Consider the following 13,504-nt stretch of genomic DNA (forward strand, 5'->3'; position numbering starts at 1 on the left):
TTCTACGATTCTTCAGCGCCAATCTACAGCCATCTAACCGCTGCCAATACCACAACAGGTCCTTCTAACCACAATAACAACAAAACATCAGGGTTTCTCTCTTTCTCTGCCACCATTACGGAAACGCAACTGTGCGGAATTTTCCAAGCTGCAGCATCCACCCCTGCCTGTGTTTCTAAGGTGTTGCAGGGATGGCCTCCGAACCGAAACCTATAAAAAGCAGCTGAAATTAGCCCGCAGGTCGGAGAGGTTAAATGCTTCAGAGAGAAGCCCTGGCAAGCTATAACGGTAATACAATAATTCCAGAGATCCCTTTGTGCACTCCTGGAAAATTGAAACAGGCAGGAAAATCTACCCTTCGTCTAAGACCAGCCACACCATAACAACGTCTCTCCAGCCAAATGACAGGTAAATATTGCACACGCTGTTCTCGGGCAACATTGAAAACACAACCCCACTGAGTTGGTGGGTTTTTTTTTGGAAAGCAAAGGAAAACACCCGTATCCCTTGGCTCCTTCGGGCCCCTGACACCCAGCCTGCGGATCTGATCATCCAAAACATGTTTACTGCTCTTCAAAGGAGCTCTTTGCAGCGTTTCAGTAGTTCAACGTCCTCTATAATCTCGGGAAATTGCAGTAATCTGCAAACCGTTTGATTTCCTCTGGCAACACAACTCCAGCAAGCCCTGAGTGGGGTGGGTGGGAGGGAATTAACTCAGATGCCGTTTCATAAATATTAACGAAACACGCTCCGATCCAAAGGTCAGTCTTCGAAACGGGTCTGTTCCACGCAGGCAGGCTTCTCCCCCTTGGCATCTTTGTTTCTAAGATGGAAATCAAATGATTGTTGACCTTTGTTTCTGGAGGGGACATTAAGGGACGGGCAGGAGGCTGCTAGGGGAGAGGAAGAGAAGACTGACTCAAGTGATTATGGTTATTAGTTATTACAATTCTACACTTCCCTCCCGAACCTGGTAATTTCGATGCCCTGGCAAAAACTTTCTGGTAGGACTGTGGCCATCCTGTAGGGCAGAGGTAGTCAACCTGTGGTCCTCCAGAGGTCCATGGACTACAATTCCCATGAGCCCCTGCCAGCGTTTGCTGGCAGGGGCTCATGGGAATTGTACTCCATGGACCTCTGGAGGACCACAGGTTGACTACCCCTGATGGTTGGCAAATTGGTTTGCTATTGCTTGGCTCTGTCACCCCAGCCTCTCACCCAAGGGTGAGCCAAGGAAGGCCCTGCTTCATTTCTGAGATCAGAGGACTTGAGGGTTTTCAAGGCCAGAGGTGGACAGAGGTGGCTGTCGATTGTCCCTGCCTGGACATCCTGGATGGACCATTCCATTAGATCCCAGAAGCTAAGCAGAGTCGGCCCAGGCTGGGACTCGGATGGCAGACCACCAAGAAAGCCCAGGGCTGCTACAAAGAGGCAACCAGCACGTGTGGTTCTTCACTCTTCCGCTTCCTCCTAACAACCCTGCGAGGTAGGTACGGCTGAGTAGGTACAGCAATTCCAAACACTCCTGGCTGGACAGGAAGACATCAGGCTAGACTTCCTGCATAGCAGAAGGGGTTCCTGCAGAGAGACAAAATTCACTGCTCTTCTCCTAAATCCCCCAATTCCCTTGAGCTCTGGGAGGTTCGTTCGGCAAACACGGAAAGGGCGAAATTAGCAGGTGCCTGATGCTGACCGACATTCTTGCAATCGATCGCCCGAAACGTAACCGCGACCATCACCACCGATTAAGGCCGGGAAGTCTGCCTGGCTCGGAGACGCTGTAAAAGAAGATTTCTTTTCCCCTTGATTGACTTCAATTACAGCGCGCCTCTGCTTATATACCCACAATAACCTGGGGAAGGGAAGATAATGAACAATAAAGGCTTTTCACCCATGAAATTGCTCCTCGCATACTCTTCTTACTCTGGAAATGCAAGGATGGGGAGGCCGCTCAAAAAAGACGATCCCTCTGGTAGGTGCCCAAGGCAGCAGCCCCCCGAATGGACAGACAGTTCGACCAGCTGCCCAGTAAGGGAGTCTCTCAAAAGGTGACTTAAGAGTTCCTGAAACCTTCTGAGGCACACACTACTGACCTAGGAAGGCCAAAGGCAGCTGAGATTGTATCTTGGGGTGGAGCTACTGGGTTAAATGTAAATATATATATTTGCCTTGGATGCACATAAGTTTTTTTGCAATATCCCTGATCCTCCATATTAAGGCGAAAACGCTGTTAAGCAAATGACAAAGAGGATCTGACTCCAGTGGGAACGAGAGACAGAAATTTTACTTGAAAAAGAAATAGAAGCAAAAACAACACATTCGTGGTGGGACGTTAACCTTGCTGTGAACGGATTAGTTTCCAAAAATGTTGACTTGCTGCAGCTCCAGGCTCAGTAAGAGAGACAGACAGACAGACAGACAGACAGACAGACAGACAGACAGACAGACAGACAGACAGACAGACAGACAGACAGACAGACAGACAGACAAGAAGAAGAAGAAGAAGAAGAAGAAGAAGAAGAAGAAGAAGAAGAAGAAGAAGAAGAAGAAGAAGAAGAAGAAGAAGAAGAAGAAGAAGAAGAGGAGGAGGAGGAGGAAGAAGAAGAAGAAGAAGAAGAAGAAGAAGAAGAAGAAGAAGAAGAAGAAGAAGAAGAAGAAGAAGAAGAAGAAGAAGAAGCAGCAGCTACCGAACGGGCTCTTCTGCTTGTCTGTGCTGGCCTAACCTCATCGTATCTCAGAAGCCAAGCAGCATCAACCCTGGTTAGGATTCGGAGGGGAGACCAGCAAGGAAGAAGCCCTGGGTTGCTAGGCAGAGGTAGGAAAGGGCAACCCACCTCTGTATGTCTCTGGCCTTCAACACCCTACCAGGTTGCTGTAACTTCCTGTGATATAACGCTGTGATGGAAACCTGGAAAAGGTCTGCAAAAGAGAGAGCCAGCGTGGTTAAGAAGGCTGGGCTAGACGATGGGAGAACCCGGTTCGAATCCCCACACATGCCATGGAAGCTGGCTGGGGACCTTGGGCCAGTCACACTTCCAGCCGGACCTACCTTGCTGGGTGGTTGTGAGGTTAAAATCATACGATCCTAGAGTGAGAAGGGGCCATAAAGGTCATCCAGTCCAATTCCCTGCTCAATGCAGGATCAGCCTCAAGCATCCATAAACACAGGGGAAGGATGTATGCGGCTGGGGGGAGAAAAGCAGGACCAAATTAAATAAATTAAATCTTTAGAGGGCTTAGATATGGACCACAGAACCCCGGTTGGACATCTCTGGCTTGGAGAGATCCCAAGCTGAGAGAATTTCAGAGTGTTAACAGCAGGGAGAAATACCGCAGGACCCAAATTAAAGCATTTATTTTGCTTAATATCTAGGAAGTTCTGGAGTCGTTCCATAATATAATTTTGATGCAGTGCTGTTATAGTCCCTCCAGGGATCCTTTTCCTTTTAATAAAGTTTAAAAAAAAAAACAGGGAGGGGAGGGGAGCACATTTTAGCTCGCTGCTTAATGATACAAGAAGGTCTCCGAGGAATTAGAAAAAGTTAACGTTTAGGGAGGTTTTCTTTTCTACGCAGCGTAATTTTTGAATAAAGTTTCGAGCTGCACGGAAAAGCAATTTCGTTGTCCCCCGCCCAACCCTCATAATTGGCTATCCTGAAATTTTGAAACAGCAAGGGGAAGAAGATGGGGGCACCAGGAGGTCTCTTGTACGTACCCCACAAAAGTCAATTCCTAAGGGGTGTGGACTGGACAACATTACTGATCTTCTATGATTCTCCTATGATTTTTCCAACTCCAGGATTCTCCTCGCTGGAGATCCCTTGGCCCACTTTGGAGGAACCCTGCATCTTCCCAGAGCACAGCTGGGAAACCCACTGAAGGAATCCATTCCTTCTTTATTTACTGGAGTGCATTTGATTTTATTTACTGTTCATTGTGATTCCGTTTGAGGCCAGCCCGAAAGCTCGCGTGACCCAGAACCAATAAAGGCAGGCCGGCTGTACTTAAAATGTGCAGATGCAGCTTTTCTGTAGTTCACAAGCCACGACGACTCACCCCGGATTACCGTCCTTTTTGATGCTGTGGCCAAGGATTTTGAGAGAGGGCCCTGCTGGCTTGTAGCAGTGTCAAGTTCTTGGAAGGCCAATGAATGGTGAGATAAGGCACTCAGTAAATCGATCAAATAAGTACAGAAAATGCCGTTGGCAACGGCTCAATGGTTCTCCTTAGAAACTCCATCGCTGCAGACCGTGCCATGTGCTTTGATGTAAGATCATTCATATTCTCCCAACGCCTCCCTCCCCAGCACACAAACACACAACTCACAAACGCAGATATATTCATAGTGGCAGAAAGTGCTGTCAAGCCAGAGGTGGGTTGGCCATAGGTTTCCTCTGCAGACGTCCTTCATGGTCTCTTGTCCAAGCACCAACCCGGGCTGACCCTCTGAGAGGTTTGAGGAGGTTTGAGGAGATCCAGGTCAAGGGAAGAGTTTTTGAGTTGTAATAGTATTTTCTCTTTTGGGAGGTACAAAGCCATGTCTGTGTACAAGTGAGCTCGCTTGCTGGAACTGGTACTGTAACTAGTACTAGTTACGACTAGAAAGATACGTTAGCACAGGAAAGGATGTTCCCAGTTTGCCCTTGCCTACCTCTGGGCTTCTTCCTTGCTGGTCTCCCATCCCAATACTAACCCTGGCTGACCCTCTGCTAAGCTTCTGAGATCTGACAAGGTCACACATCTGGTCAGGACAAGAGATGAGTAGAGAGGGGTTGCCAGAGCCTGCCTCTTGGTGGTTTGCCATGGCCTACCCCAGGCTTCCTTCTTGGTCTGCCATTCAAGTACAAAGGACGCTAAGCTTCCCATATCGAAGGAGGCAGGCTAACTGGGGCCATTCATATCGGGCCAATGACTATCTTTTGGCAGCGGGAAGTACCACCGAGTTGCAGCGGGATGGTGCCCCAAAACCCGGCCGAACGGGCGTTCGGGATTTTCACCTTGAGCGTGAGCCTGACCACGTTGCATTCCTGCAGGGGGTTCAGTTTCAGCGTCTCCCCGAGGTTGCCGCAGCCCGAGGTCTGATGCTGCAGCTCGCAGCAAACGCAGACGCCGTCACTATCGAATTTTATCTGGAAAACAGGAAAGGAGGAGTGAAAAACAGGCTGAGGGTTTTAGTAGAAGAAGAAGAAGAGTTGGTTCTTATATGCCGCTTTTCCCTACCCGAAGGAGGCTCAAAGCGGCTTACAGTCGCCTTCCCTTTCCTCTCCCCACAACAGACACCCTGTGGGGTGGGTGAGGCTGAGAGAGCCCTGATATTCCTGCTTGGTCAGAACAGTTTTATCAGAGCCGTGGTGAGCCCAAGGTCTCCCAGCTGGTTGCATGTGGGGGAGCACAGAATCGAACCCGGCATGCCAGATTAGAAATCCGCACTACTAACCACGACACCAAGCTGGCTCTCCGATTTTACTGAAGGACGATATATATTTATACCTACAATGGTCTTTCCGAACCACGTCACCAAGACTTCCCCAACCTTCTCGATTCCAGTAAACCTCCAAATTTCCCAACCTTACCCATGCCTAAGCTAACCCTAAACCTAACCTGAGAATTTACCCAAATAAAAATCCCTATATTTTTACATGCACAATAATGTCGGGAAATATTCATACATCTAACGGTGGTTCCAAACCATGTCTCAGCATCTTGCCCACCCCTAACAATCTCAGTAAACCTACAAAAGCCCCAACCGGACCCATGATTAAGCTAACCCTAACCCTAAATTGAGAAATTACCCTGATACAGTGGTTCTTAACCCTTTGGAGACCGAACAACCCTTTCACAGGGCACCATTGCTGATCCTCCTGAAGGCGCCCGCCAATTTATATACAATCTATAACCAATAGATATACAACCATGAACAATGGGTCTTCACGCCATCGGTCAGTTTTGGTTTAATTGCTGCGGAAGAACGCTTGCATGATTTTACGCTTGGGGGCCACCACAACGCGAGGAACTGCATTAAAGGGTCTCGGCACCAGGAAGGTTGACAACCACTGCACTATAGCAAGCTGACTCGTGTTTGTGTGTGTGAAATGGCTGCTTAGGAGGAATGATTCTAACGCACACCCTATTCCACTGAGGGAGCTCTCTTCCCCAAGCCGTCCCCCTCCCCAGGTTTCACCTCCAGATCTCCAGGAATTTCTCCACCTGGAGGTGGCCCCCTGCCTTCCCCGGCACCCCCAGGAAGCCTTTCAGCAAGCCCTGTTAGGGTGGGAGCCCAGCTCCGTGGAAGGAGCGGGAGACGCCGGTGCTGCATCCGGGGCTTGTTGGGTTTGGTGTCTGGAAGCCAGCAGCGTCCCTAGACAGGGGGGCAGGCCGAGGAATAAAAATCGATGCCTGGCTCAGCTAGCAGGGGGGGGCCAAGGAGGAAAACGCCTTTCAGAGAGAGCAGTCGGGCCCTGGCTGAGTGATGAGCAGCCCCCCCCCCCAAATACACATACACACACGTCCGTCTCTACCTGACACTGTTAATGGGAAATATAGATCCGAGGTCTGTTCTAATCCCACACAAGCAGAAAAGGATCATGCCAGGAAAGAAAACACAGAGGACTCCCCCTCCCGGCTCTGCTTCTCGATTCAGGGCCGAAAAGGAGATGCAGCCAATGAGAATGGGTTGCCAAACTCCAGGTGGGGCCTGGAGATCTCTCGGAACGGATGGCTAAATGGAACCTCCAGGTGCACAGGCAGTATACCTGTGTGGGCAGGGGGGGATTGAGAGGAGAAGGCCATTGCTCTGCTTGCATGCTCCCCGATTGGCCCTGGTGGCCAATGAATCCAACAGAGCTTCGGTGAGATCCTGCAGGGCTTTTCTAAGCCCACTGCAGGCAAATGGCGTCTCCTCTGTTCAGCAAAAGGTGCTCCACAGGCTGGTGTAGGGTAGCGGTCAGAGTGCCAGATTACTATCTGAGAGACCCAGGTTCGAATTCCTGCCCTGCCACCAGTGGCCAACCTTGGCTGGTCAAAGACTCAGCCTGTTTCTTGTCTCAAAAGCCTCAGGGGGGTCATTGTGAGTCGGCTGTGATTTCACAACACACACCCCTATGAAAAACAGTCGGAGGACAGCTGTCCACCCAAGAAAAACCTGCTTTGCCAGATGCAAGAAGCTTCTGGAGAAGCAAACCCAAATACTGCAGCCCCTGTCAGGCTTCTGTAATCAAAATTAAAACCCAGAGGGACTCATCTCTGCAGCAGGAAGAGACATCCTTGGCTACCGTGTTTCTTAAAAAAGCAGCGCGTGGATTTCTGGTGGATTTCCGGGCCTGAGAAGTCGTGAGAATTCTCAGCTGCAGGAAATTATTGCACAGAAATATATATATATATCTGGCTGCATCTCTGTTCTTACAACTCCCAATTTGTAGAACGGCTTGTGCCATTATAATTTATCATAAGAGAAGCCTTACTCCTTCCCCCTCTTTAAAAGCATGATTTTCAGGCTCTCAGCAGCCCCCAAAGCCTTTGGAAACATTTAACGGTGATTTGAAAAGTCTCCCCCCCCCCCCACACCCCCCAGTAAAAAAGGAATAAACGGGACAGAAAGACGTCAAAGGAAGACAAGGGCTTATTGGATTTGTGGTTTGAGACTGCCAGATCTGGCCAGCATTTATGAAGAACAAAATGAGATTTGGCTTATTGGCTCACTTTGTTGTCTTCTGGTGTTTCTATTTTAGGACGCCGCACACAGGCAGGGGCAGAGGGACACGGACTATGACTAGGTTTTCATGCAGCCATGAGCTTTGAGAGAAGACCGTGACATGCCCAGATGTGCAACACAGACATGGGACACATGGGGTAGTCAAACTGCGGCCCTCCAGATGCCCATGGACTACAATTCCCATGAGCCCCTGCCAGCGAATGCTGGCATCCCAAAGAAATTTACATGCATCTTACATAATGCCAAATTATAACAAAAAAAAAAACGTGTATTGGAAACAGCTTAACAGTGAACAACTCACCCTACAAAAACAAAGTTTTTCATATACTCCAAGAAGAGCTTTCCAAAATTGGCAAAGAGTTGTTTATTGTGAAGCTGTTTCCAATGCATATTTGTCTGGATTCTGCATTATGTAAAATGTTTTTATTATTTTTTAAAATATGTCTTGTAGAAATTGTTTTCTAAGGCATTATTTGCACAGGCGTTTCTTTCGGTGTTCAACTATCTCTGTGCAGCCCCCCTTTTTTCTTCCTGGCCTGGAGAGTTCCATTGGGCTCCCACGGCACAAGGGGGGGATTCGAATCCAGGTCTCTCAGACACAAATCCAGAACTCTAAGCCACTCTCACCGGCTCAGTCCCTTTGGGTCTACCTCCGGGGATGAAAGGACTTTGGGGCAAGGTTTCCAACATGCCTTCGTTCCTTCTGAACTCCCCCAAGGTAGAATGCCTCCTGTTTCTGACACCGTCTCATTAATTACGAAGGGGAAATGCCAGAAGTTAAGTTCTCCTAACTTTCCCCGGCTCTTTCTTGTCAGGTGCCAAGGGCTGGGGAAAGCCAGGCCCAAGCAGGATAGATCTCGAGAGCTTTTTAGGCATTCCTCCGACTTTTCTCACGTTCGCTTGCTGTTAGCCTGAAGCATCCTCCGAGCAATTGACAGATCTGTTGGTTAAAGGCTGGGACGAGATGACAACGCCGCTCCGTTCTATTCCTGGCTCTGCGTCGGCCCTCCTGTGATACTTTGGGCCAAGCGGTGCAGTCCCTTCACATCTCCCTGAGCCCCCTCGACAAAATCATCCCAGCCACCCACGGAGGGGTAGCGTTCGATTTAATGAACGGGAAGCTGTCAAAACGTCGAGGACGGGCCGGATAAAAATAGAGAACGGGATGCCAACAGATTAGAGAGTCCCTTTTGTAAAAGGAGAGCGGTGTGAAATTTCAACCAAGCGCTCTTATTTACGAGTTCGGGACCTAGGAGGAATCACGAGAGGGTGGACATCTGGGAAACCCCCGTCCCCCTCCTCAACCCCCACCTCCAAGTACTCCGTAGGTTGGGTCTCCCCTGGGCACCAACCTTTCCCAGCTGGTTTGGCTCCTGTGGCATCCATTTTATGGCTGTGCCCACAACCTGAGTCCCAATCCCAAAGGTCCCCCCAGGATCAAGAAAGATGGGGGTTTCCAAAATGCTCTATAAATTCGGTTACTTCCTGCCCCTTCCCAGGGTGCCAGGCCCAGACCGGGAAAAGCCTGAATATTTGGAGGGTGGAGTCCGGGAAACGTGAGGGGAGGGACCCTTGGTGTGGCAGAATGCCATAGCCCACCTCCCACATCAGCCGCTGAGAGCCGGTTTGGTGAAGTGGATCGACCCTGGCTGACCCACATTTGAACACCTGCTTCTGCAGCACGGGTGACCTCGGGCCTGCCCCAAACGTTCAACCACACAGGCTTGTGGTGAGAAAATGCAGGCAAAGTTATTAATGTGCTATGAGTCCCAATTGTGGGGGCAAAAGCAGAATATAAATAAATAAAAGCCGTGGGCATCAATCAGCTCTCGGAAGAGCATCGTGCTAAAGGATAAGGATGTTTTTCCCACACGCTTGTAGCCACAGATCTGGGGCAAAATGCTCCTTTGTACAGGCCCGCTGTGGGGCACGCCCCTCGCCCACAAAACTCAGCGCCGAAATGCACCCTTTTATCAGGCCTGACAGGAAATGCTGAAGGTTAACAGATGTTGGAGCTCTTTCCCCTTCAGCGCTGACTTCCATTCAAGGAATCGCCCTGTGCGTGTTTCTCTTCACAGCGGAATAAATTGATTTTTCTTTTTTTTGCAGGGATAAAGGGAGGGGACGGACGAAATTACTACTCTGAGCGTTTCTTAAAAGCTATCCTTTCTATTTAGATTTCACGAATTTAAAAGGGAGAAAGAGAGAGGAGAAAGCGTCTGGAAATATTGTGTAAGTTTCTTTCATGCCTTTTGCTCGTGAAAACCGTGGCACACCCGGCGATGAACAAGGGATATTACTAAACCGTTTGTATTAAGTAACACTTTTTGCAAAAAAGTCCCCCCCCCCCGCAATATAATACAAAAGAGGGTAACAGTCCACGGCTACAATAAAACATGTCAGAGAAATTGATATTATTCATTACAATGGCCCCCGTTATCACCGAAACTGAAAGGGAATTGCTCCAGGAGCAACCTTTAACGTGTCATATCAAAAGAATACATAATGCTGCCTGTCAAAAGGATATTAACTTGCCTGGGATGTCCATCTTTCACAGAATGAAAGGGGAGGGGTGCACGAGAAACATAATTTGAAGATTAAACCAAGTCATAAAGTAAACTAGGACCTCGTTTGCAAATTAATTTCCCCGGCTCTTTTTCCTCTCCCTCCTGTCGAGCACCTCGTAAATCAGAAATCACTGCAACACCCGGAGACGAAGCCCAGGTGCCGACAGGAACAATCCCAGACGGAGAGAAAGAAAAAGAGAAACCAGAGGAGACGAGGAAAGCCAAAGGGCTCATAAATAGTATCCGCCGTTCCCTAGAATGCCGGCTTTTCACCTGGAGTGGTGTGGAGGTTAAAAGGTCAGACTAGAGTCTAGGAAAGCCAGGTTCGAATCCACCCTCTGCCAGGGAAGCCGCCTGGGTGGCACCACTCTCTGCCTAGCCTACCTCCCAGGGTTGTTGTAAGGATAAAGTGGAGGAGAGGGGAGTCATGTTGGGCCTGTTGAGTAAACAAGGTAAATAAGGAATTAAATAATGGGGGGAGAAATGACAACTGCTCATGGTGAAAATCGTCACCCTTTGTCCAACTTGAGGCCAAACAAGGCACATCGAAGCAAATAGCTGCCGTGAGGTTTTGTGGGACTCATCAATTATGTCTGTCTTGAATCTGCCACCTGCTCTGCCACCAACTTTATTGGCGACTCCCGGGCTGGTTGTCCCCTCCCAAGGTCCGTTCCCATCAGGGAGTCCTCAGGTCTTCCAGGTAAACGGTACCAGGCCTGTCGATCAGACGCACCCCCCGGCGCCCCATGGCCCAACTGAGTGCTCAACCTGAACTGGGATCTGGGCACGGTGGAGGGCCTTGTGCCTGCCAAGGGCATTGTGTTCTTGGTGGGAGACCCGTAATCCCCGACTGGACATTTCCCCTCTCCAAAACCTACTTGGGGGGGGGGGGGTGGAAAGCACTGTCATGTCAAAGCTGACTAGGGCAGGCCCATGGGGATCTCATGGAAAGAGACATTCAGGTGTGATATGTCGTGACCTGCCTCTGCGTTGCAACCTGGGCCTTTTGAGCCCAGGACAATCGAATAATCGTGAGGCAGCCATGGGCCCCTTCCATGCACTCCCCTCTCGGATCCGAAAACAGGACACCATCTGAGCATCTCTGCCCGTGGCCCCTCCTTCATCTGCCGATGGATCTTTTAATGAGCTGGAGAATTCTGGAGCCTTTCGGATGAACGTGTGGAGCTTTATCTGCCAGGGCCATAAGCGTCTCCCCCTTAACCCTCTCCCTTTTGGTTTCACGGAGGCTGAATTTATATTTGTGTACAGACACCGTGTACATAAATAGGCAATGCGGGATGGAACACTCACTCTGCTTTAATGAAAATGACCTTTATCTATGCAAATTCTGTGAGTTATGACTGGGGGCGGGAAGGGGACAGTCACCTACGGATGATTCACCCTTTTTATTTTTTTTGCAAGAATTTATATTGCCTTTTCTTCGCTGGCAAATAGCTTCAGGGAAACGTCTCTTCTTTCCGGCCTCGTTTGACTGCCTGGGAATCGGCAGCCAGACCTCTCAAAAGGGTTTCGTTCTGGGGTTCGTGACTGTTCGGTGCCTCTAAGCAAGAGGAAGGGCCCGGGATTCTTGGGTCCAAATGTCCCCTTGGCCTAGCGCTGGTTCTGCGCAGTCATGTGCATGCTTCACTGGCGACCGCACAGAATACGGGTGCACGCATGGACTGAATCACGGCAAATACACCAGTCAGATCTTTTTCCCCCCTCCTGGTTGCAAAACAGATCAGCAACCGTTACAGTGCCTGGCGTTTTCAGAATGGGTTTTCTAGTTGTCACGGTTGCAAAATAACACTTGGTTCCCCCCCCCCCTCCCTCAAAATCTAACACTGTGCACTGAAAGCAGAAACAGAGAGAAGGCAATTTACACGTTAACTTGTACAGTGGGCAACCCTCAGGTGGTAACTGGAGCTTTCCTGCTCTTGCAGCTCCTCTCCAGACTACAGAGATCAGCTCCCCTGGAGAAAAGGGCTGCTTTGGAGGGGGGGGGGACTCTAGGGCATTATGCCCCCCCCCCTTGAGGTCTCTGCCCTCTGATGCTCAAAATCTCCAGGTGTCTCCCAACTCAGAGCTGGCAACCCTTCTTGCTTGGAAATTGTTTTCTTTACCAGCAAAGCCCACAGAAAATTTTATTAATGGACTGGAGCAAACCACAATGATTTTGTCCCGCAAGGACAGCGGACGCGTTCTGCAGCAAGGTCAACGACACGCTACAGAAACACTCAATGTTGTGTGCCAAACGGGATACGGATAAACGGCAATCTGCATGGAGAGGGGCAATTTTCCTCCCTCCTTCCTAAATGCAGGATAATGCCAGGCAAGCTCATTTCCAGAACGTTCAGGACAGACAAAAGGAACACCTCCGTGCCCCATCAGACGCCCCCAAAAGAAAGGTGTGCTTGCCTGCAGGAGAGGACATGCTTTCCTATTGTAAGGGACGTTCTCCTGCTCCCCACCTTCGCTCCTCAAAATGCACACAAACCATCCTGCAGCTTCCTCCTTGGGGTCAACCCATCTCCTGCTGGGTCTGCCTCTTTTCTCTTCCAGTGACTCTTCTTGTCTCTTCCAGTGACTCTGGACTTCTCGTAGATTGACCTAGGGACGGTGTCCTCAGCTTGGACACTTCAGCTACTATCGGCATGGGATTGATCAGAACCCACTTAGTTGTCTTTTGGTGATCCACAGTATCTGTAAAACTCTCCCTTTGAAACCCCATGTCTCCAATGAATCAGCTTTGCTATGGAAACAGTAACATTCTGGCTGAGGTGGGAGGGAGCGCTGCTATGGAGAGAAAACAAATGACTGTCCGTAGATTGGCAAATTAAGTGAAATAATCCTACATACAAGCCTTCTTGCATTAGGCTTTCTCTGTGAGTGTGGTTGGCTCCATCTTCTGATGTGGCCATTTTGTGGCCTGTCTTCAACCGTGGCCATTTTGCGGTTCAGGCTCATAAAGCTTGGGGGGTCCCTCCTCAAGGCCTAGATCCCAATTTACCCACCACACGGACACCAGCAGGCATGGCCAGATCCAGACCTGGGACCCAGATCCTGACATTCCCACGTTCAAGTGTCCCGATCCTCCTTATTTGGATCTCCCCTGCCACCACACTTCCGCAAGCAGTTTCTTTCGAGTAAAATCCCTGTTTTGGAGAGCAGAGCTGAAATGGCAACACAGTGACAAACATCGACCATCTGCCCGTGGAATTAAGGA

The 13,504-nt window shown here is 49.6% G+C and overlaps 1 protein-coding gene across 5 annotated transcripts in view; it reads right to left on the bottom strand.

Annotated features, from left to right (window-relative positions):
* Positions 1 to 13,504, bottom strand: part of ENTREP2 (endosomal transmembrane epsin interactor 2) — a 104,107-nt gene that overhangs the window by 23,638 nt on the left and 66,965 nt on the right. For all 5 annotated transcript variants that reach the window (XR_013227508.1, XM_077318351.1, XM_077318349.1 and 2 more), the window contains one exon: positions 4,998 to 5,129. Coding sequence is in view for 4 of the 5 variants with exons in the window: in XM_077318351.1 (XP_077174466.1) it covers positions 4,998 to 5,129 (132 nt within the window). In the remaining variant the exon portion in view is untranslated. The remainder of the gene's footprint in view (positions 1 to 4,997; positions 5,130 to 13,504) is intronic.

Source organism: Paroedura picta, chromosome 18 (assembly GCF_049243985.1).
Source record: "Paroedura picta isolate Pp20150507F chromosome 18, Ppicta_v3.0, whole genome shotgun sequence".
Taxonomy (NCBI): Eukaryota; Metazoa; Chordata; class Lepidosauria; order Squamata; family Gekkonidae; genus Paroedura; species Paroedura picta.